General features: G+C 38.3%; 1 protein-coding gene across 7 annotated transcripts in view; it reads left to right on the forward strand.

Moving 5' to 3' along the window:
- CASK (calcium/calmodulin dependent serine protein kinase) overlaps window positions 1-25457 on the forward strand; it is a 188638-nt gene that overhangs the window by 43129 nt on the left and 120052 nt on the right. For all 7 annotated transcript variants that reach the window (XM_036391791.2, XM_036391817.2, XM_036391774.2 and 4 more), the window contains exon 2: window positions 6100-6212. In XM_036391791.2, the coding sequence (XP_036247684.1) occupies window positions 6100-6212 (113 nt within the window). The remainder of the gene's footprint in view (window positions 1-6099; window positions 6213-25457) is intronic.

Below are 25457 nucleotides of genomic sequence, written 5' to 3' on the forward strand. Positions count from 1 at the left end.
TTGTGACTCTTTTGCTTGATAAGAAGAAAAATCAGACCACAACCTTACCATTTTATTGGTAGAGGTGGCTGATCATTTAAGGATAGCTTATCCCCCTTTTAGCTTGGAGGTATCAAAGACAGGACAGTAGAAGAAATCTCTTTTGGCCTGTGTTTTGCTTTTATACTGACAAAACCATGGAAACACACTTCTGAACTACTTCAGAAAATCTCTAAAATTGAAGGTAAATATTTTTTCAGTTTGCTGCATGAATTCCAAGCCTATCCTAAGGTTTTCTTAGGGAGTATTTCCCTTTCACAAGCACTGGAGTGCTCCATCTCTGGTTTTCTTGTGGATGGAAAGCAATGGTTAAGATTTGGTGTTAAGTATTCTTTTTTTTTCTCTTGGAATAATATTAAAGTATCTATGACTATGTATTCATATTGGGGTGAGATGCAGTGAACTGCTGTCTTGTGCTTTGTTCTTTGTAGGTTTCACCCTAAAGCCAGGTTTAAGCATAGTCTTGGTTTCAAAGATGTGAGCTGTTGAAAAGTAGAAATAGATAGAATGTGATAGAAATGTTGCTGTCTGGGAACTCAGTTTCATGGCTTGTACTGGGATATCTAATTTTCCAAAGTATGACATCTTCAACCCAAATGTTCTTCTGTGCCATAGTCATCCTAATGCATTATTTTAAATTTTCCTTTGAGAATAAAACAAAAAGTGTCAACCCAGCGTTGCCAGTGATGGCTTTCTAAATGTGGATGCCTTCTAATCTGAAGTGCTGTTTCACAGAAAGGTTTTATCACTATTTTAAGCTGCAGTGCCATGTGTAAATGAGCTGATAGTGACTAATTGGAGGTTTAATTAATTCTGGAAATACTTAATTTTCAAAAGAGGTCCAATAGAAGGCAAAGGGAAAGTTAAAGAACAAATATATGTTATAAATTTTGTGGTTGAGTAAAGAGGGAAAAACATCTGTCTCTTTAAATGTAGTAGCAAATTGTTTCTTCCCAGTAATTTTGATCAATTTGAATACAATTGTTTTGAAAGTATTAATCACGTTAATACAAAGTAGTGTTTGCTGCTTAGGTAAGCAAATGTACAGCCTTTAAATAATAAAAAACAATCTGGGTATAAATATCTTTTTTTAATGTGCATACTGCTGTGGTATCTTATTGCAACAAACTGACAAAACCCTTTTTAGAAAACACTGATCTTGATCTAAACACTTGATCTAAAATGTTGAATTAAGGTGCCTTTAAGACCTGTGTTGCATGTTTCAAGTTCTTAACTATTAAATCTTGTTAAATAAAGAAGAGGAGTCCCGGGCCTTTTACTTCTAAATGGAAGATCATTTTTAAAGGAGGGGATATTGCTCATTATTTGGGGTTTTTTTTCTGTCAAAGTGCTCAACTTGTGTTTCTTACTTTTTTTTTAAATTTAATGAAAAAGAATTAGAGAGCCAAAACACCTTGTTCAAATTAAGTTCCTCAAAAAATTACTTGGAAGAGATGTTGAGCAAGTTCGTGATGGTCTGATATGATCTAAAATCTCCAATTTTGAGGCTCTGAAGCAAAGGGGTTCAGGAAATGTCTTTACAGAAATTCCATTCCCATAGGTCAGCTCATTTCATTGAGGGAACATGGGAAGGCAAGAGGCTGTGGAATATTCCAACCACAACCAGTTCTCCTTCTTGCACACCACCAGGGATTGAAGGAAAGGAGATGGGATGCAGAACAGACAGATAAACTGACAAGATTTTAGTATAAAAAGATAGTTTGCAATATATTGGTTTATGATCATTGTCCTTGAAGTCCCAATGACACACAAAGTAAAATAATTTAAAGTGAAGGAGATGATAAAAAAGGCTTTGATGTTATCAACGTTTTAAGGTTTTATTCTTATTCAGGTGATGTACTACTGAAGGAGAGAGTAATTAATAATTGATTTTCTTCAAGTTTGTGTTAGCTGATGGAAAATGAACTGCTCTGTAAAGTTACCATCAGAAAATAGTTTCAGTGGGGTTAAAGTTACATCAGGCCTGCTTTGCTAATTTGAAATTTTGGACTAATGAAAAGACATGAGACAGCCTCTTTAGCATTTCAATCCACATTTTCTGGCCTATATGTACTCACTAACCTCCTCAGTAATGTAACTCTTGGATTTCCATCTGCATAAGACAGAAAAACCCATCATGAATCCCAGCTTCAGTTTAAGTTCATACATTTTGGATTTTGCCATACACTGCAGGTGGGACTCCAAGTGTTCCAGGTGTTGGAGTGTGCTGCTGCCAGCCTTGATAAAATATCAGTGAAGGAATCATCTGTCCTTACTGCTTGCTTGCATGTTTTAAGGATCCTCATCTTGGAGCTGCTGTAGTCTCTGGTGTGCCAGCTGTCTGCAGGGAAAGATTTTGCAAGCTTGGGTTATGTCTGTTAAAGGTAGCACAGAGAGAAATGAAATATAAAGCACATGACAGGATTACAGTTTGTATGACTGAGAAAATGAAGTCTTATACAACTTAACTCAGTTACTCCTAATAAATAAGGAGTCTTATCTATCTCTGACAGCTTTGATGATCTGTGTCTGGGGTTACAGTTGTTCCTTCCCCAGTCTGTGTCACCTCTGTACTTTAGATCTGTAAAATTTGAGCTGCAGGGTTGGCAGAATGAGCTTTAGAAATTGTCGTTTAGCAAGGATGTGATACACATTCCCCATCTGCAGGCACAACTGGGCAGGAGCAGCTCCTCATCTCAGCTGAGAGATGAATCGTTGTGGTTCCTTTCCTCACTGGGTGCTTTCAGTGCTGAGACTCGGGGTGGGCTCAAAGACTTTTGTTACTCAGCTTCTAAATAAGGCTTGAATCTCTTGTGTTGGGAAACAGGGATTCTTGTTTCCTGACTGAGGTTATACAGCATCACTGTGGGCTTCATTTGTAAACTTGCTGTGTGCCATTGCAGCTGGAGAGGAATAACTGCAACCATAATTTATTTAAAAGTTCCTTTGTGTTACTTGGCACGTGGAAGTGATGCTGTCTGCTTAATTGATCAGGGCATGTCTTGTGAGTGATTTAAAATTACCTAAAATTGGACTGTACAAGCTTTTGTTGTGATGCTATTATCATGGGATGCATTCATCTAATGTAGTGTCTTAACACTATTTTGAGGCTGTGTGTAGCTTGAGTATCAGAGAGAGTGTTTTGAAAAAGTTGGAAGTCTGAGGTTTGTAAATAGCCAAGTCTTTCTTCAGGTTGTGTTTAAAATTTTTTTTTTTCTGTATGAAATTGCTGTATTGTTTCAATAGAGTGAGTTAATTGTGGGTGTCACTGAATTCACACAATCATAAAATGGATTGGTTTGGAAGGGACTTTAAAGATCATTTGGTTCCAACCCCAATTTTTGTATTGTGTGCTTTACAGCACATTTTGTTTAGTTAAGAGTCTTTGACATTCCTCAATCCAAGTAGAGAAGCCTCTGTCATAATCATAGTGTAGTTGCAGTATGGCCATAAATTTTGATATGGTAGGGATGTCTCTGTACCTTTTCTGTTACAGAACTGAATAAAATGCTCTAAATTTTTTGTCCCAGATTTAATATGCAGGAAGGAAATTGTTCAAGTCAGAATTTTAAAATGTTAATAGATAATGGAAGGAGAAATCAGGATATGGTGGTACAAGATAAGGGCAGGTTACACACAGATCTGATCCTCTCAGAACTGCAGTTTGTAGGGTCCTTTTTGATTTATGATTCCTCCAGCTCTCTTTGCCTGCTGAAGGGACATACACACACTGGTAGCTGGGCAAGCTCTCCTGCCCAGGCTTGGCAAAACCAGGAGATAAAAACGTAGCTCAGGCAATGGTGAGAATTTCTGATATTTGTAGAGTTTGGGTGAATTTACAGAATTTGGGGATCTGCCTGCAAGTTAAGGATATGGTCTTGTAAGGTGTCTCTGCACTCCAGATCTACTCTTCCATATCAGAATATGTTAAAAGCATTATTTAATGTATCCAGAAAGGCTTTGGGGGGGGGGGGGGGGGAAACAATGGCAATGAAAAGAAAAAGGATCATTTGAAATAAATATGTTTAGTTTCTAGTGATTTATGACAATTAGGATTGAAAGGAGGTGTTGCCAGCATTATTCCAAAGCTGCGGTTTAGGTTTTGAAATGTTTTTAGATCAGCGTAATCTAAATGTATTGATGCTCTTGTAAAGCAATTTTACTTTGAATGCTAAAAGAGGAGGCAGGAACTTGGGATAAAATCATGATCTGTATAAAGTGGAATTTTTTCGTAGAAGATCACTTTTTGAAACATAGAGGGAGGATTCTTAGCCAATTGCTGTATCCTTCCAATGCCAGATGAAGTCAGTTGAATCTTTTCCATGTAATGATGAAAGTGGATTTCTATGTATTAGAGGCTTAATTGATCATAATTTTAAAAATATCTGTGGTCATTTTTGGTAAAAGACCAAGTACTGAATAATAGTGGGCTGTGGATTCAGAAGGGAAAATAGCCATCAGTATGGGGGATTTCATTGTGTGTTTGGAGCAAGGAAAGAAGAAGGAAAACAAACATGCGCTTTCTTGAGTAGTTTATTCTGACTGCATCACATGTCCATAGTTGTGCTAATAAATATCTTCCTTACTGTGAATATTTAGACTGGCATTCATTGACTACTTTTGGTATTCATGTTCTCTGTCAGAAATAATCCTATTTGAAGAAATCTTTGCAAGTATGTTGTGTGTTGAAAGAGTACAAAACCTGGAGTTTAGCTATGTGAGTACAGGTTTGGTAGTGTGATGGATTACACACTTCAGATCATCTGGTGTGTAAAGGAATACCAAAAGCCAGTTATTAAGGTTTGTAAGTGCCCTCAGAGGGACATTTCTGCCTCCTCAGGGTACCTTTTATTTTGAGAATGGTGTTGCTTTGCAATCCCATTGCTCATGAACATGTCAACTAACTTCCAGTTCGTTGTTTGAATGGAAGAATTTTTCTTTCAAGCTATATTAAAGCATTTATTTCACTCAGCAGGTGAATGTTCACTCAATAAACTGAACAAAGGCTCTTTCCATCCTCAATTTTCCCCTCACATCTTTGTGAGAAGACTTCAGAATGGATTTCTTTAGAACTCACGTCTGTCATTACATAAGTAGCAGTAAAAAAGGATTGATGTGCCACAGCTAGTGCACTCCTGAAACAATCCTATTCTGTTTTCATAACATATTTATACTTCATGTTTGAAAGCTTGACATACCCTGTTTATCTGATTGTATTGGTTGTTATTAACATTGGACAGAAGATTCCTTACTAGAAGTTAAGGCACCAAAAACTTAAATCACCTACTAAAAGGTGCTCCCAAAAATACACATTTGTGCTGGTGGTTTTTAAAAGGTTGCCATTGTTCTGACTGATGTTTTGGCAAATGTAACTTCAATATCAAAAAATAACTACTCTTTTTATTTGAGTGCAATAGTGACATTTCTCTGAACTAATTTTAATCTTTTAATTTCTAACTTCTGGGATTCTCCAAGTGTCATAAATGAAAGAAAATAATGAGCTTTTGTGGAATTTCAAAATATTGTAATGGAGAACATTGTGATGTACTAGATACATCACAAGTTTGTATCTAGTGATGCCAAACTTGAAATAAACCTAGTTTGTGTAAAACAGACAAACTGAAACAGCTCACAATTCTGTTACTCTTGTCGTTGTCCATTATCCTTTCAGATCAGGACTGAAAGAAGGAATGGGTTTCTCACCTCTGTTTACCTCCCCATTTGGATTTTGCATCTAAATAAGGTCCACTTAAAATTTAATAATGATGATGTCAGTTGCATATTAGATAAGGTTTCTAAGAGTATAGCCTTTCTGAAGGGGCAGGGCAAGAGAAATGTCTTTAAAACAGGAAAATACAGAACTCAGCGATGTTTTTTACACCAGTCAGTGGTCGGAACCATTCGTTTTACATTTAATGGGCAGCAAGGACGAGAGGTATATTCTGTGTAGATACTACACCTGAATGCACACATCAAAACCTTGTTGAGAGGCAGGGGCATTGTGGCCCAGTGAGGAGGAGGAGGAGGAGGATGGTTTTTCATGGCTGGTCTCTGTTGCAGGGGTCCCTTCAGCGTCGTGCGGCGATGCATCAACAGGGAGACGGGGCAGCAGTTCGCTGTGAAGATCGTCGATGTAGCAAAATTCACTTCAAGTCCTGGATTAAGCACAGAAGGTAAGAATTGATAATTAAGCAAACTCCCAGCAGACAGGTTTTTTTGATTTGTCAGCCTTTCCTATGTTTGCTCTCTTTATGGTACTTTCTGTTTTATATTTTCTAGAAGTTTTAAAGCAAGGTTGTATATCTCAAAATTAGCTCAGTGCTTGCATTTCTAATCTTTAGTAGTTTCTACATATATTCAGTGGTGATCATAAATACTAGAAAGATAGTTAGGTCTAAGCCATTTCTATCTTTGTTTGGATTTTTTTGTCTTAAGAATGTGAATTTTGTAAAGAAAAAAGGTAGTTCTGAGTCAAAAAAGCATACACAAGAAGTAAAGCAAGAACACATGAGTTTTGGTTATACTAGTTTTAGCGAGTAATTTGCTATAAATGGGTGAAGACTTGCTACTAAAGTGCAAATTATGTAAAAATACATTTTTACGTAGTCAGGATTACAGGCAATGCTGCAGAACTGCTACAGTGTAAACACAAGGCTGTAACTCTCTAACATTTCCTGCTTTAGAGTAAAACAATCTATCTTGAATACACAACTTGTGTGTGCATAAGGTTCTTCTTTTACCCTGCATGGAGAAGAGCATTGCCAGCTGAGTGACATTTGCTGAATTCTGCATGTCCTGTATATTTTTTCTGGAGATCATAATTCTTTTGTGTAGTGCTGTTTTTGGAGGGTTCCACTGATGCCATCAAAATCCTTGTAAACCCTACTTCGGCAAAAAAAGGATCAATGACTTTTTTTGGCATTTATAACAAACAGTATCTTGAGCCTTAATGACTAACTTGATTTACAAGGTAAATAACAGTTTTGTCAGATATTTTCACTTAATAATATCATTGCTGTTTCTTTTTTCTAGCCCTGTAACAAAATATAAGCCACATTTTCCACAATCTTCAGCTTCTCATTAGCTCCATCATGGTTTTGACAAGTTACACCAAAGCCATTGCATTCTGAGCTACTGAATGTTTATTGAAATGGTTTGATACCTTTTAAATAGGTTGTGTCTGTATTCCTTTTTTTCCAAGCCTCATTTGAACTGCTGATGACAGGACACGTTTCTGCCTTTGGTGGAATGTTACCTTCCTGGCTCCATGACAGTAAAATTCAACCTTTTGAGGCCTTGAAAAATTTCTGAAAGGGAAAAGTCATAGGCAAAAGAAAAGGGACTCATCAGGAGGAAAAGAAAAGCCAACAGTAAAAATAGATTAACTGAAAAAAGGATAAACGTGGATGGTTTGCAGTTTCTGTCTGGGTCTAAAGAATAGGCTTGGGAGTGTATTAAGAACTCTGGGGTTTTTCCAATTCCACTTTGGTTGTATTGTTGTAATTTTAATTCCAGGTAGCAGATCATTGAGGTATGATCATAAGCATTTTCTGCGTTTAGTGGTGCTTTGTTTTGTTTTGTGGTTTTAGGATTGTTGTTTGGGTTTCTTTGTTTTTGTTGTTTTGGGGTTGGTTCTTTTCAAGGTTTTGAATTGTTATGCCTTAGATTTGTAATATTAAGACACAAAGACACATAAATGTGTGAGCATGGAACAAGTTCTTAGTTCAACACAAGAATGTGAATTTTTCACAGACCCTTTCCCTCTTCTGTACTCTTTGTTTTTCCTGTTTTTCATTGGCTTGTCTTTTTAGTTGGGTGGTTTTTTGCACCTCTACTCTATCTAGGTTCTAGGGGGGTTTTAAAGATTTTTTTTTTCTAGTTTGTTTGTTTATTTCTGATGTGGCATTCCTTAAGCACATTGGTGGGCAGCCACCATGGTGGTATTGGTATAAAGTAAATATACCTGTGAGGAAGCTGTGTTTGTAAACTGTGTTAAAGTGTGAGCTGTAATGAAGTGATAAGATTAACCCTTGGAGATACTCTTTGCCTTGAAGTTTTGACCCCTGCAAGTTCAATTTGCTCTTGAAGGTTATTTTTGCACAACTCTCCACCTCCAGTCCTTCTTTGAGGCACAGGAGTGGGAGAACAGGACATTCTGCATGTGAGGGAGCTGATGGCAATTCCTTCCATTAATTCACATAGATCTAGAGTGCTAAGAGCTAAAGATCCCAGTGTGCCTCCACACTTTCAGATTAAATCTAAAAAGTCTTTGTTCTCGAGTGGTTTTACACAAATACCTCTGTAGGATGATGTGTTTATGGGTAAGAAGTTCATTTTTGTTTGTCAGCAGTGTACTCTTGTGGCAAAGGCAGCCAACTGCAGAGCAGAGCATTGCAGAGGTGCAGCCAGCAAGGCAAAGCAAGAGATTGTTCCTCTGTTCTTTCCTTGTGGGGCCACACCTGGAGCACTGTGTGCACTCTTGGTTTCTCCAGTACAAGAAAAGCAATGATGTGCTGGCAGGAGACCAGCAGAGATGGACTGAGTTGGTCAAGCATTAACAAGAGAAGCTGAGATGAGATTTGGTGCTGTCTTCAATTACTTCATAAAAGGATAGAGAGCAGATGGAGCCAAACTCTTGATTTGGGCACACAGTGAAATGGCAAAAGGCCATGTGGACAAATTGCAACATGAAGAAATGCCAGTTAGAGACAAAGAAAAGAAAAATCTGCACCTGATTGCACAGAGAGCTCGTGGAGAACACCCTCAGAGATGCTCAGATGTGGATTGCACAAGGCTCCAAGCTGCCTGGTCTATTTTGACCTGCTTGGAGCAAGAGTTTGGACTAGATCACCTCCAGAAGGTCCTTCCAACCTAGATGATCCTGTGGTGTTTGTAGCAACATGTAATCTGTGGGCCAATATAGTTGCAATGCTACATAGGGAGAAAATTTAGGCATAGCATTACTGTGCTAAAAAGGAGATAATTTAAAACTAGTTTTGATACAATTTTTTAAAACTAGTTTTGATTTCTTTAACCTGTGAGACAGCTGGGCATCAAATATGTTTTAAAGGGACTGTTTTCTAAACAATTGATTTAGAAAAATACCTACTGGTGTCTTACTCCTAATAAGGAGATACCATTATTGTAACAAAAACAAGCTGAAATGCTTCTCTAGGCTGATGTGTTACCAGTTGGTGTTATTGTGAGCATTTGTGGCATATGATGGAGAAGCCACTAGCTAATAAGACAAACTTTTATCAGGTATGGTGTTCTTTCCATAAGGCTGCTCAGTACTCACAGCATGTGTAGACACAGACATCTCAAGTGATTTTTGTGTCTCGCTGCATCTCTGGAGTGGTTTGATAATAGCAGGGAAAATTAATGCAATGTAACGATGCCAGACAGCTAGCAAATCTAATCTAGGCTAAATTCTATTGGATTTATGTATTAGTATTCATGGTCTTGCATATTGTGTATCATCAATCTCTGTAGTGTTGTAATTCAGCCATATTAATGAAGTATATTGACACCTTGTCACTGCTCAAGTGGCCACGTGATCTGTGGATTAATGTTGGATATTTTACACGTTGACAGATTCTACTACAGTTCACTCATATCACAGAAATAAAAAAAAATCAAAAATAAGAAAATGTGAAGGTTGAATATTTTTAGACATAAGAGTCTCTTTTCTACTGTTCAGTTGAGAGAATCCATGTGGAAGAGCACTTGATGCTCTCAGAAGCCAGTAGTAGCTGATTCATTGAGGTCTAAAAAAATATATCAGTGTAAATAAACTTATTTTCAAGTACAGCTCTTAGTTGCTATGCTCAGAACTTCTGGTATAGAAAACTGTGAGAAGCGTATTCCTTATTTCTGAGTTTGTTACAGCTCACATCTTAGTTTGATTGTCCATTTCCTCTGCAGCTCTCTTCACATCCCATGCATTTTCTATTGTGTTTTTTTCTCTGCACAGCTTGCATGTCTGATTTTTAGTTACCTTCTCTAACACAGGCACCATTTCTCAGGAGCAGAATGGTGATGAGTCCTTACTACTTAGAAGCCAATGCACATAATTTATCTGCCTTTTCTTAAATCCAGATTACTTTCTTGAAACATGCTGAGTGTTTTTTAAAGCAATTTAAAGGGCCGTGTTTTGTGCTTATAGTGCATTGAAGTTGTTTTTCAGAATTTAATTCAACATATATTAGGTTCTCTTACCTGTAGTTCATTTCTATAGAAATGTCCTCACAAAGAAAGTGGTTACCAGTTCTTCTCCAGCCTTCTAATACTCTGCACCTTGTTTATTAGGGTAGTGTGTGTGGTTGATACACAGGTTTGTATGCATTCAGGCCACTGGGAAGCTGAATGAATAAGCTGATAAGGAGAGACTGAGGTTTCCTTCAGAACCCAAACTGGTTTTTCTGGAAGCAGGCTGTGAAAACAGTCTGCAAAATACTTTTGTCTGTGACAAAGAGCAAAATTGTAACCAAGAAAGCAGTGTTTTAAATACAGTTCTTGGACTACTTCTAGCGCAGAGAGGGGCAAGATAATTGAATCTAAACTGGCCTTGCTATGCATAATCCACTTCAGGAGAAGAATTCCAAAATTATTTAATGGGGCATTGGAATGAAAACTGGGAAGGTTTTGTTGTGTTTTAGTTGTTGTCTTGTGGGGCCCACAAATCTTATCCCTGAATACCTTTCAGATCGTGAGAGATACTCTTAAAGTTGAGACCTTACTCTTGTTCTGCTTATTTCATTAAACAGCTTACCCTTTTTTGTTTTCTTATTTTTACTTATTTAATCTGTTTAGACTTGCATTTTTAGAATCATTTTGTGGGGGCAGTGTTTTCAAAAGGCTTTATTTGGTTCATAGTGGAATTGCATGACAGTATCTTTAGCTTTTGGAAGCTGTAGTGAATCATAAGTTATTTTTCACAAAAGTATCTGTAAGATTCTGCACTACCCTCTCTGCGTGTTTTCAAGGGTTTCAGAAAAAAATGTACTGTCAGCATTGAGCTCATCTCTTTTGAGTAAAAAATACTACAAATCTGTATGTCATCATATTTCATGATACTGTACCATATATAGACTGGATTTGAAGAAAGAACAAGTGACTCATTGCCTTTGATTTGGAAATACCAACTAATCTGGAATTTCTGGTGTTGTCAGTTCTGTGTTGTACCATATTTCACAGATCAAGGGCAGGTGCCTTCCTTCTGTGTGACATTATTGGGCCCACACCTGAACTATTGTGCCCAGTTTGGGGCTTCATCATTTGAGCTGGAAAGGTCCCTGCAGAGGACACGATGGGCAAAGAGAGGTTGAAGAAGCTGGGTTTGTTTGCTCTGGTGAAGAGGAGGCTGAGAGGGTGTTTAATGTGGTCTTTAACTACAAAAATGTTAGAGCTGAGCTTGAGTGAAGTTGCTGGAGCACAGGGAAATGGCCAGGAATTGTTGCCTGGAAGGTTCAGGTTCAGGTTGAGCCTGGTTTTCAAGAGTTTGCTCAATGAAATCACAGCAAACCTGACCCAGTGTGTGCAGTAATCTCACATTAAGTGGGGGTTGGACCCAATGTCCATCAGAGGTCATTTCCCACCAGCTTTTCTGTGATCTAATGAAAACAGGAGGAAGGCACCATTATAGGTTTCATTTCTTTGAAGGCAGAAAATATGAGGATATTTCAGAGAGTGAAAAGCTCTGTACCAGCCTGACTTTGCTTTTGAGTTACCATTTTAACCCTATGATCCAAGTATTTAGTGACTGTAGAGTTGCAGGTATAACTGCTGTTACACAGGAGTTTCCTGAAGATTGATCTAGTGTGTGTGTCTCAGTGGTGAAGAGTTTGAGGCATCTTTTTATAGACCACAAAAATCACATGGTATTAGTGACACCTCTGTTCATAAGAAAATGCACAAATGTGGAATTTTGAAAAGAAACTCTCTAAAATCTTGCTGATTTAAAACTAGTCTGACTGTCATGGAGTTTATGTTGCTGGTACTTAAAATACCACTGTAGTTTCTGTGTAGACTGTACAAACAATAAAGCAAGTTGGGATAAAGAGGTAGGGAGAATTTGAATTAATCATGTACCTCTGCTAATATAAAATCTAATATAAAAAATAGTGCTTTTTAGGAAATTTTTTTTAAAAATATCTGGGTCATGATAGAAGGGACCTGTAGTAATTTATGCCTCTCAGGAGGACTTGAAGATCGATACTTGAAGTCACTTTTGATGTTTGTAATTTCAAGACTCTGCATTTCTGGGGAATGCATTGTTCCTGTCTCAGCTCTCCTTCTTCCACAAAGGGGTAGGATCAGAACCAGGAACTGGTCCTGTTTTGGTACAGGGAATGTTACCTGAGCCTTTCTGAGGGGTTTGCTTCCTTTAACTTAATGAAGGATTTGAGGTTTCTTTGTTTTTCTGGAGAACCTGTCAGCTGGTTTGGTTATAAATATAGTTCTTTCTATGAGGAGTACAAATTTCATAAATATCTAAATTTAATAGCTCTGCTGTGACTTTCATAGACAAAGTGTCATTAGAATTAAATACTTCTATGCAGAAATGTAACATAAGAGATGGAAGCAGGCTTCTCCCCCAGCAGACACTTCTGTAAGTGTGGCAGCATGTTTGCCATAGAACAGATCCATATAAAGGGTCACAGGAATGCATGAACACTTAACAAGGGTTTCTTTCTAAGGGCTCATTTTATCCTTGCTACTGGAAGTCAGTTCACTGCAGAAATGGTGCCCATATTTTTCTGGTTGTAAATACAGAATTCAGTCTTGGACCACATTTCTCACATTTCACTTTTTTTTTTTTTTTTTTTTTTTAATACAGCATTTTGTGTAAGGGGTCTTCTCTTTTTTTAGGATTTCCAGATCCGGGCTTCCAGGAGTGGGATACGAAGTGTCACTGACCAAATTATCATTGTTTTGACCTCATTTGGAGTCACACATGCAAATTTGATCTGTCCCAGGAAGCAAATATGATGTACTGTAGGGAAATATGGCCTATTATCCACATCATAAGCAAAGAGTTATAGAGATCAACTGCATGGTATTACTTTACTTCAAGAACATAAAATTTCTGGAAATACTGATGCAAGCATATTAAGAGCAGTGTTCATGAAACATTTTTCTTTTCCATCTTCAGGAGTGAAAGCTTGGGAATTTATTACACCCACTTTAAAGCATAAAAGCATATTTACCTAATTTTTTTATGCACTGTTGCTTAAGTAGAAGGAAAATAATTAAGTTTTTATGTGTCTCAAACAATTGGTTCTTTATTCCTTCTAATCAGTCTCTAGAAAAAGGACAGCTTTGTTTGCTGTGTGACTTCAGTCCCTTGCCTTTAACATGTGTCTGATTTTCTGGGTTTAGTACAGCACTGAACACACAATGGCTCTGTAGGGGTGCACCTCTTCCTCCCTCTCTTTTAATCTTTGCTGCTTGGCTGCTTGCTGGCTCTGACAGCTTTGTTCTTCTGCTCTTGGTTTCACTGTGGTGCCAGCAGTGTGAAAAATGACTGCTGTGCCCAGTGGCTGAAACCACTGTGGACTTGCTGCCAGATGTTTGCCTGACATTATCATGAAGCTGCTTTTGAGAAAGGTGTCGTGCAGCTGAGCAGCAAGTGCAAGCAACATTTCCCAGCTTTATAAATAAAAATGGTACACTTTACAGGTTTCAAAATGCAATTACATCAAGTGTATTTAACTGCCATTTTAATAAAGATTCATTCTAAGAATAACTTACTAGGGTGCTAATTAAAAAATTGCTGTATCTTGGAATTCTTAGAACACATATAATAATGGAAATGATTATGTAATTAGCACTAAACAGAATTTATGCAGCAGATAATAGATAATTTAACTGTTATTTTTGTTACATAACTGAGTATTCAGTTGGCCTAGTTTGGGGGTTTTTAAGTAATCATAATTGATTAAAAAGTGCTCCTACAGTAACATCTCTGTAATCTTTTTTCTCACTTCATATGAGAGGCACTAGAACAAGTTACCCAGGGAAATTTTGGATGCCTCATCCCTAGAAGTGTTCAAGGCCAGGTTGGACAGGGCTTTGAGCAGCCTGGTCTAATGGGAGGTATCCCTGCCCATGGCAGGGGTTTGGAACTACGGGGTCTTTAAGGTCCTTTCCAACCCATACTGTCCTATGATTCTATATCACACTTCCATAGATGTGAAATAAGAAAATATATTCACATTTGTAAACAAGAAAATAAGACCAATGCCAAGAAATATTATGATGAAAACTTCCTTTAAACTTCATGTCATTTATCTCAGTGAAATAAGGTTTGCCACTTAAAAGTTAATTCCTCTTTGTACATATAATATAGGGCTTAGGCACCATTTGATTAAAATCTTTACTGAAATAACTAGTGTATCTATTCTGGTAGTGTATAATATTGAACCATTTTTCAAGGAAATAAACATAATTTATGCTCATTTTGGTCATTTCAAGTGTTACAGGGTATTTGCTAATTCAGGAAAATTTCAGTGAAGAATTCTTTCAATGAATGCATCACCTCACCGCGACAAAAACTGGTTGGTCCTTGAAACCTGTTGTTTGAATCCCATCTGTTCCCAGAAGCTCACAACCATTTAGAATGCAGGTGTCACTGAAAATTAAACTTTAAAATACTTTAAATTCTTAGTAGGTTTGGCAGAAACATTTTCAGATAGGGCTTGTGATCCAGCATGAATCACAGAAGTGAAAAGGTATGCTGCAGTTAATACCACTTATTCCAAACAGGATGATGCCTGTGGGTGTACTGAATAGCTTACAAAAGTCTTGGAGATAGCTGTCCTAGGCTTGTTCTGTGGGGGTTTTGCCAGTGGTAAGCCTGTCATTGAAATGCTCATCCCAGTCAGCTACAGGTGCATCCTCAGTCAGGCACTCTGAATGTGACTCTGCTTTGCAAATCTCCCAAACCATAGTGTGAAAAAGATTGTAGCTGAGCAGGATTCTAAAGAGCCTAATCCTTGCTCTGCCCAAAAATAAAATACCACAGACACACTTCAGTGCTATTCAAAAATGCTTTAAAATCTCATACTTCAGCCTTGTCTGTCCCTTTACTGAGTATTAGTTGGATGCATAGGACAGTGTAAGAGTATGATGACTTATGTATTTGCATTTGGTATTTAAATATGTGAAGTATGCAGCAAAAGAGATGTCTGAGAACTCAGTGTTTTGCCAGTCTGAAACAGGCCTGAAGCACCTGAGGATAATGAATTGTTAAATGTATTTACACAGATGTGCATCCAGATGTGATGGTGTTTGCAGGATGAGGGACGAGATGAGGATCTGACTCCATGTTTCAGAAGGCTTGATTTATTATTTTATGATATATTAAAACTATACTAAAAGAATAGAAGAAAGGATTTCATCAGAAGGCTAGCTAAGAATAGAAAAAGAAGGAATGATAACAAAGGCTTGTGACTGACCAAGACAGTCTGGACAGCTGGACTGTGATTGGCCATTGATTAGAAACAACCACATGAGCCCAATCCCAGATGCACCTGTTGCATTCCACAGCAGCAGATAATCATTGTTTACATGTTGTTCCTGAGGCCTCTCAGCTTCTCAGGAGAAAAAAATCCTAAGGAAAGGATTTTTCATAAACCATGTCTGTGACACGCAGAAGTGCTGACAGAGCTTAGAGATATCACTGAGAGGACATTCAGGATAATCTTGGAGTGAACAAAGAGAGGGAGAGGTGCCCAAGGACTGGAGGAGAGCAGATGTGCTCCTGTGCTGGCCCCAGGGTGAACAGGAGCTGGCCAGGAGCTTTACCCCTGTGGTAAAGAGGAGCCAGTGGCATCCTGGGCTGCCTTAGGCAGAGTATTGGCAGCAGATGGAGGGAGGGAGGGAGGGAGGGAGGGAGGGAGGGAGGGAGGGAGGGAGGTGTCCTGCCCCTCCTTGGCACTCCTGAGGCCACACTGCACTGCTGGCTCCAGTTCTGCATCCCCAGAACAGGAGGAACATGGAGGTACCAGAGAGAGCCCAGCAAAGGACTGGCACTAAGGTGAAGGGACGGGAACATCTCGTCTGTTGTTCTGGGAGGGCTGTTTAAGTCTGGAGAAGGAAGGGTTCAGGAGGAATTTGTTGATGGGTACAAAGAGGACAGAGCCTGGCTCTTTTCAGTGGTGCCCAGGGACAGGACCAGAGGCAGTGGCACAAACAAGTGCAGGAGGTTCTGCCTCAGCACCTCAGGAAATACTTTTTAAACTGTGAGAGTGACCAAGCACTGGCACAGATTGTCCAGGGGGGTTCTGCATTGTTGGAGATACTCAAAAGCTGCCTGGACACAATCCTGGGCCATGGGGTCTTGGTGGCCCTGCTTGAGCAGAGGGGTTGGACCAGATCACCTCCATGAGGTCCCTTCAGCCATTCTGGGATTCCACTTCATAGCTTTGATGGGTTGCTGGCTCTCCTGTGGGCACCTGGCAGCAGCTGAGCAGGGCAGTGTTTGGGCTCTCCCCTGCCCTGCATGCCACTGTTTCCCTGTGCTGCTTTGTGGGTCTGCAGATGAGGTTTTATCACATAACCTAATGATTTTCTTTTCTAAAAACCTGGTTTAATTACAGCATCCTTCATTGTTTGAGACAGAATTTGAGTAAAGTAAAGGTATTTGAAAAAGAAATGTAGGTTGGAGGGATAAGGAAGGATATTCCTGCTCCAGCTATCCTAGAGCAGTAAACAATGCTTGGAGCTTTTACCAATACAATAAGCCAAATGACAAAGGTGTGTTTCTTCACCATCTTTGCAAATCAAAGTCTTAATAAAATTTATTTTTTTAGAATCTGGAAGTACACTTTTTTAAAGATTTATTTTATAAATATTCTCAAGACTTCATTCTTAAATATTGTTGTCTTTAATTTCTGCAGAATTCATGAGGTATGTCCAACTCAGGTTCTGAAAAATTAAAATGCTTTTCAAAACATTTCTGTCTCTGTACACACTTTGTACTTGTCTAACAAATCTGGTTCTTGCCAATAGTCCAGAAACAGGCTCTAGCTGTGCTTGCTGGAATTCAGGCTGGTTACAAACACAGGGGAGGAGGATAATAAGCATCAGCTGTATTTTCAAATATTTTCTGTTTGGATGTGCTAGCGTGTATTTTGTTCTGGTTTGTGCAATCAACAAAATTCAAAATTCATTGCAGCTGAGCTGCAGTTTCTGTTAATTCATTGATCCAAAGAGAACCTTTTTTGACTCTTAAATGCTGGGGTTTGTTGTTTTGTGATCTAAAAATATATGTCACTGTGGTATGATAAAGAATGATCCTTGTGCAATAGCTCTGTTAGAATGACAAACCTGTGTGCTGCCATAGCAGTAGGACGTGGGTGAAACCCCTGTCTTTTGGTTGTGTGGGTTTTGGTTGGGACAGTTTCAATCCTTTGCAAGGCTTGTCTAAAATATTTATTTTATTTATTTCTTTTATAAAAGCAAGATTGATGGTTTCTGATGCACAGATTCCTATTCTTTTGTAGTGTCCAGAGTTTTCTGCTAGGTTTGGTAGGTATGTCACAATCTTGGGCAATTTTCCCATCAGTCAGCTACAAACATTCCTCTTAGAGCTTTTCTGCACTTAGTGGTGTTTTAATGAGATTTGAGATGAACATGAGCTATGTCATATAGCAATGAGTTTTGAGCTATAGGCAATGGAAATTTGCAAAAGTAAAGATGTGTTAGCAAATCTTAATGGACCCCCTAAATAATCAGTTGGGAGTGAGAATTATAGAGTTTAAAATAGGGGGCATATTTTTCATCTGCAGTGTATAGATGTCTGTCTATTTAAAGTAAAGTGAACACACGTAGCATAATCCTCCTATGATCCAACTGCTCTTCCAGCTGAAAAATTAAGCATGGAAAAAATGGTGAAGCTGAAGACCAGTGACAAAGTGCCACAATTGTACTGCAGTTGTAGAAACTGCACACTGATTTCCATGGAAATTTTCATTCTAACATCTGCATCAGCAAATACTTATGAGTAATACATGAAATATGTAGAAGCTGAGAGCTCTCCATAGTATGTCATTATGTAGGAGAGTGTTTAGTCCAGTTGTGCACAGTGCCAAGCAATGGCTCTTTCCCAGGGTAAGAGTTGCTTCAAAAGGGGAAAAAAGAATATATTTGTAATCTTTTTAAGTAAAAAAAAAATCTTTGAGAAAAGACAAATATTAAGAGGAACAATTAGGTCTACTTGATATGAAGTCAAATGGAAATACTTGTGTTTGGAAACTATCTTGTAAAAGTATGTCTTGGCTATCATACACAGTACAATACTGAAGCTTTTTAGCTGCTCAGTCAAGAGAAGCATGAAAATTTAAATAAGTCTAAGACCTGAAAGTCCTGAGGAGATCTGTGAACTTGTTTCTTCAAGACTTTGTACATTTTATCTGATGTTCAAGTTCTACCATCCCTACCATCAGTTTTCTTCCAGTATATTCCTTGTTTTAATGGAGTGAAAGAAGTTAGGTACAAGCAATAAATTATTGTCTATACAGTTATATTTTAGGTAAAAATCCACTTAATAAAACCTTGAATGAACATATTTTATATTAATTAAATTTTATCTTTAATACTGCATTGAATTTTTATCTGGTTCTGTGTTTTAAAACCACTCCATGTATAAGCAGTAACTTTGGGATAGAGACCTGTGTTAACCAGCTCTTTGTGTTACTGAGCCCTTTCTGGCATGGCATTTTCCAGCTATAAGCCATTTATTTTAATGATGACATTTACCAGGGACAGGCTACTCACACTGAATATATTGTATGTATTTAATTTCCTAATATGAATCCAACCAACAAATAGACACAGTGACAGTGAGTAAATTGGCAGTGTAAGTAAAATCACTGTGATCTATGGTTGGTTTGCTTAAAATCCATGACAGAGATTTTCATGGGATGTTGTTTTTTTTTTTTAAGATCACTTCATATGAATAAGATTTATGGTGTGTTTCTTGGTTGGGGGAGGGGGTTTGTTCTGTGTATTTCTTTTGCCTACAATATTCAGTGGTCAGGGTTTTTTTCTGTTTTTTGAAATTGCTGTGGAAGGAAAAGCCCAATTGCAGAAGAGGCTGGTGCTAAAAAGTAATGTTTTGTTGTTTCAGGGTATCTTAGCATTTGTTAAGGCAGTTAAATGAGAACTTAATTTTAATACTTAGAATATATCTGTAAAGTAATTTTTTAGTTATTTTAAGTTCCACTGAAAGCTCCTAGCACAGTCAGCAGTCTAAACCCCAAGCTTCTTGATTTCCTTTAGAAGACTAAATAAAATTAAATTTTTAAAATACAGTTTTATCTACTGTGACAGAACCAGTTACTGCAGATATCTTAATGTCTGTCACTTTTTACATTACCTGTGATATAGTGACAATTTACAGTTGCAGGTCTTACTGAAAATATTGCCTTAGTTTATAGCATTATGAGTCGTGAAAATGACTTATGAAGTACTACTTTGCCTGAGCAAAGTAGATTTTTTTTCCTTTGCCAAATCAAATTAGGATTTGAATCCAAGCTGCTGCCACAAAAATGTTTATTACAATATGTATGTTACACATCTCTTTTCAGGTCTGTACAGGTTATCATTGCTGTATCCTTTTGTGTCCTCATCGTTCTCTTTGAAAAGCTGTTCCAAGCTGGAGCCTGTGTTTCCAGCAAGGGCTGGACAAGTGGGGCTGACAGGTTTGCAGAGAAGCTTTTCATCTCTGATGCTGTAGTTCTACAGGAGCCAATCTTGTGCTGCAGGCTGATAGGGCACCCACCATCTCCACCTCTGAATAGCTTATCTGATAGAGGGGAAAACCAGCAAAGGAGCTAGGCTTCCCTGGAAATGTAGGATGGGAACATCTATTAGATGTCACTGTCTGTGCAGTGTGTGGGTGAGTATCAGTGCTTTGCATCTTCCCCTTCCCCCTCAGCAGGACTGAACAGCAGAAGGTAAAGCTCTGCTTCTTCATTCCACCTTCCTTACTCTGCAGTCCTGTGGCTTGATTTGGGTTTGCTTTGCTGCTTTTTTTACCTTTGGGCTGATTTATTTTAATTCAAGTTGGGAGAAAAAGTGAAGAGAGGACTTGTACCCTAAGTCTCCTAGTCTTTACTGTCTTGTTGATTGGCTTGCTTCCTTTTTTAAATGAACCTTATTTAGAAACCTGTTGGGGTTGAAGAGGAATTATCCTGTTAAGGGGGAAAGCACAAGCAAACATAGTTAGAGTTTGTTCAGTTGAGACTCTTGATATTATCTTTAGGGGAAGATAATTCTGTGTGCTCTGTGTTGTTCTGGAATCTGAGAAATCGGTGTGAGATGGTCAGAAAACAGAAGAGATTTTCACAGCTTGCAAGGGCTACCAGTGACTTTGTTTAGGACAGAAATGTAGTCTGGGTTTTTGGAGTAGGAACTGTAGGAGCATGTATTGTAGATAGCCATGGTTGATACCTCAGTCTTTCCTAAATAGCTCATAGGCATTGTTCTGGGTTTGGTTTTTTTTGCCTTAAACTACAAGCACCCTAGCTGGAGAAAGTGTATGCACAAGGTAACACAAGGGAGAGGAGAAAGCCTCAAATCTTATCAGAACTGCAATAAATAGTAGCTTATCTGTGTTCCTGTCTGCTTGGTAGGACTGGTCAGCAAATAAATACCAATTAAAGACTTGAAAATATGCACCTCGTTCTAGAAGTGGTCTGGGCTACCAGGCTTTTTTGCCACCAATTTCCTTGTTTTGGCCATGTCCTGTTCAGTTGGTGTGATCTATCTGTGTGATTAACTCCTCTTACTCTGGATTACTGAAGGTTATTCAGCTCCTTTTGTGTCATCATCCTTACTTTCCCCTATCACATACCCAAATGAAGAGTTAACTAATTTGGAGGGAATTCCAATCAATTTAATTAATTGTCAGTTTACAAACTTTTAATTACTGATTCTGGTATTGAAACAAACACATTCAAGCTTAGGCAAAACATCCCTCCCCTTCCCTGGTGTCCATCCCTGCAGCTACACATTGGCTTTTTCACTCCCATGTGAAGACTCGGTCATTTGCTGATGCAGGGCGCTGCTTTGTTCATTGCTTATCCTTCTGTGTTTAGAACACAATCAAATCTTCTGCCTTGGTCATGTTGTATTTAGTAACTACTGAGGAATCATGGGCTGTACAGTAACAGTCAAAGCTATTCACAGCTTCGGGCAGGTTAATCTGTGTTGCAAATGCTGGTCTGAGGACTGAGGACATTATATTATAATAATATAATTATTTTTATAAAAACAATTTGCATTTTGAAGTCTTTTTCTGTCTTCCATGTAGTGATAACTACTGCAAGAAAAATGGGTTTCTTTAATGTTATAAACCCAGATAGGGAGAGAAGGTCTCTTTATAAAATTGTGTCTCTTCTGTGTCAGCATTTAGACATGTTATGTTGTAGAACAGAGCTATAGAGCTGGTCCTGCTGTGGTGACAGTTTGTTTGCTGATAGGAAGGCAGGTTCACATCCTGAATCAAATCTGTATTCTCATGTGCCACTGCAGTAATTTGATTCCCCCTTGCTCTCAGCACTACACTGCACTATCATCTTTGCCTCTTGCAAACTGATGGCTGGATTTGCACAAGGGAAGTAGCTCCTCTGAAGAATGTTGTACTAGGTGAAGAGGATTCTGCAGTCCTTTGTTTTGCTGAATTTGCAATTACTCTTATGAATAACAAGCCTTGGACCTTCAGTACCTGTACATGCTTTGTTGCCTCAGTTTGAATCTGTATTTGTGATTGTCCTGGTTTGTCTCCTGGCCCAAAACAGCAATCAATTACAATTGGTCTGGTTCTGAGGTTGCTTTTAATGAGTAGGAACTGATAAATGTGGGAACACCTGAGATAAGGCAAATTTCAGGATTTGTTTCATATGACTTTGAAGATTCTGCCCTCCTTTATCAGTTGGTACAAAGCTTCTAAATTTTGCATCACCCCACTCTTGCTGCACTTATGTTTTGTGGGTACTGGGTGCATAGTTGTGCACTGCTTTGTTTTGCCCTTCTTGTAATTAATGAGAAGGTAAGAGTTCCTTACCTCACCAAGTGAACAGATCCTGGCTTTGTATCCCTACAGTCTGAACTTTCCACTGCAGCTATCTGAGGCTGTGAGAGCTTAAGGATTCTTGTTCCTGCCATAGTTGGATGGAGCCTGTCTGGCAGCAGACAGTCTTGCTGTGTTAGTAGCAAGTTAATGGATGTCACTTGGACATTTTCCTCTTTTCATAGAGGAAGAGTTGAACCAACTGAACAAGGGCCCAGTTCCTGATGAGATTTAGAGACTGTAAGGACTACAGTGATGTAACACTAATTTTCTTTGCAATGTGGTATGTGTTGTTACTTGTTTGTGTAAATGGAGATCTTGGTAGCTGAAGCACTCTGGGAGGGACAGAGGAGCAGTTTTGTTTGTGTTCCTAAATTACTGAGGTGTAAATTGTCATTTTCATCTGGTCTGGAGGCTTTTGCACAAAGTCTGACGCAGAAAAGAGTTCTGAGATCTGGTAGCTGGCTTTGGTGGGTTTCTCTCCACCTGACCTGTTTCCAAGAAGGACCGTGTGTTTCAGGGATCAGGACTCAGGAGAGCTTGTTCAAACAAGCCAGCTCTGTTCTGGGCCTTGCCTGAGCCTCCTGTCTGGGCAGGGCTCTGGTGGGTCCTGTTGCAACTCCATGGCTCCTTAGATCTTGAAAAATGGTAGAAAGTCAATGGTTTTTACCCTTTCATCTGATGCTATCCTGATGAGTCATTTCAATGTCTAAGTCCATTCTCCATTAGATTTTACCCATTCAAAGAGTGATCAAACTTCAACTCAAAGTTCAGTTATTGCTGAATGTTTTGTAACTTGTAGTATCAAGTGAGTACAGTGAACATGTGTTATAGTAGTGAGGAATATCTGTATACTAAAAAAAGAAGAAAATTATTTAACATTTAAATTTTAAAAATTCAAGATTTTGTAAATTTTCTTACAAGGTTGGGAGTTCTTTGTGCTTGCTAATTTTACTATGTGTAAATAATAGATTTGTATCTCAAAATCCTTTTCCAAACTGAAGATGATGAATCAGATTTCATGACTACCAACAGGCTGCTGGATTTGTTTAATATTTATCATGTGAACCTTAGCATTTTAAAGTTAAATTTGCAGTTACAAAACAACAAAACAAAGAAAATACTCTATAGAAGAAATGGTTGCTGCATTTGTGCAGCATTTACATTTTTACTTCCATTTTTGCTTTCATTAACATCCATTGTAGCTGTCCTCAAAGTTTTATTTGGTACATGTGTTTTTGCAAAAACTCTTAAAAATGGATTATGATAGATGTGTTGTTTGCTTTGATTCCAGTATTCATTGCTTAAAGCACACAGCACTTCTGTGTCTGTGATTGTTCTTAAGTTGGCACAAGTATCACTTGAATAATATTGCTTGTGGTAACAAAAGGCTTAAATGGATTCCAGTTTCGTGATTTTCTGTGGCATTTGGGAAACAAAAAGGAGAGGAAAGCCAGTTCAATAAATTTTCAAGATTGCAGAAAAGTTCAAGGCTTTAGGCTCAGGTTTCAATGCTCAAGGTTCAAAACTGTAAAAATGTGTTGAGCTTTAATTATTCTTTTTTTCAGCTTAAGAATGTTATGATGCAGTTAGGCTGTTTTTAAATCCTGCTTACCTAGGAATTATGAATAGGCTAGCCAAACTGACTGTAATATGTAGTATATAAATATATATACACATGTACACTCACATATATATAGAGTATTAATTTCTCTGTGCTCTGAGGCCATTTTATTTCCTTAATTAGTTGTTCATGACTGAAGATTTATGGAGCAGGATGATTTAAGCAGTCAAGTCTTAATTCTCCATGTAAATGAAAACTGAGGTGTACTGTAGCTCATAAGAAAAAAATAGATCCAATAATACAGCTGTTGTTAGAAAGCATTTGGATGTGCAAAACATGTACAGTGTGTTTTTATTATCTCTTAAGGTTTGTGAGCTCTACCATAGCACCAGTCCAGAACTGACCCTTTGGAGAGTGGCAGCCCCATTTTCCTGGCACTGCCATTTCAGGGAGTGTTCATTGGCATTTCCAGAGCTTGTGTTTAGCTGGACAAGAATATCCTCAAGAATCAGGGTTCCTGTGACTTTGAGGTGACCCTGTGTGGTGCTAACTCAAGTCCATCATGGTTTATTAATCCAGGTATTGACTGGCAGAGACTCTTCTGTATCATCGTGCCCTGAAGCAGCAGAACTGCTGTGCATATACTGCATTTAAGCTCATAAATTCTGCTAGGACCTGAGCTGACTTTTAATTCTGTTGCAGATGCATGTACAACCTGCATAAACAGCTCATGGGTTTGCAAATTTGAGTTTTTATGTCAAAGTAGCAGGTGCATAATTCATCTCCTTTCTGAGTGGAGTGTTCTGCCCCTCCCTGCCTTGGTTTCTTGTGTTCCTGCTGCAGCGTTCTGGAGAATGAGAACAGGTTGTGCAGCCTGAGACGCACTGGACAGGTTGCTTCACCAAAAGAGATTTGTGAGGAGAGGGAGGTCAGGCTCTGTTTGCTTCTTCCTTCAAGAAAGGGTGGGGAGAACACTTTGTGCAACTCCCTGTGCTTCAGATTATTCTCAGAATCCAGACAAGGCTGCGTTCAGCCTAAGAGTTGTGCCTTGTCATGTTAAGAAATAGTTTTAATTTTTGTTGTGCAGACAGGAAAGGTGCTCTAAAAAGTCTGTGGAATGGGTCAGGGCCCTCCTTAACTCAGATGATTGATGTGTCACGTTTTACATTTCCATGTACCCTATCATGTCAGTGATATTCTTTATCCTTGTCAGGCATTTAACTTGTGAGGAAAGGAAATGTGGGTTTATTTTAACAAAAGAACCCTGCTAACAGTTTCTTACAGTGCTCTTGTAAAGCTATTTTGCAGAGAGGATACAGATTATTATCAGTTATTTTACTTCTGTGGACTTCTAAAGTATAGTTGTGGATATATGTTTTGATAATTTCATATATATACAAGCTTAGTTGCTCTTGCACTTTAGAGCAAGAAAAACGGGCAGAATTTATAAAGGTTTGTTCTTAGTCTGTGATGGATCATCATTTCAAATTTGGACACTTGTGAAAGAAATTTGAACAGATTTGAATCAAACCTCTTAGCACCTGGGAAAGGCTCATGCAATTTGAAAGGGTTTATATGCAAGTACTTAAACAATCTTTGCTCTGTCTAGCACGAGGAGCTGTCCATTATTCCCAGCTGGTTACTACAAAGCTTTATATATCCATGTCAGTCCCTTAAAATACCCTGTGACAGTGAAGGAAATTGTGTATTACAATGTGATTTTTGCTGTTGGCATCACATGAAAGTTCAGAGGCAGTGGGAAACTCTCTCAAAAGT

The sequence above is a fragment of the Molothrus ater genome, chromosome 2, assembly GCF_012460135.2.
Source record: "Molothrus ater isolate BHLD 08-10-18 breed brown headed cowbird chromosome 2, BPBGC_Mater_1.1, whole genome shotgun sequence".
Taxonomy (NCBI): domain Eukaryota; kingdom Metazoa; phylum Chordata; class Aves; order Passeriformes; family Icteridae; genus Molothrus; species Molothrus ater.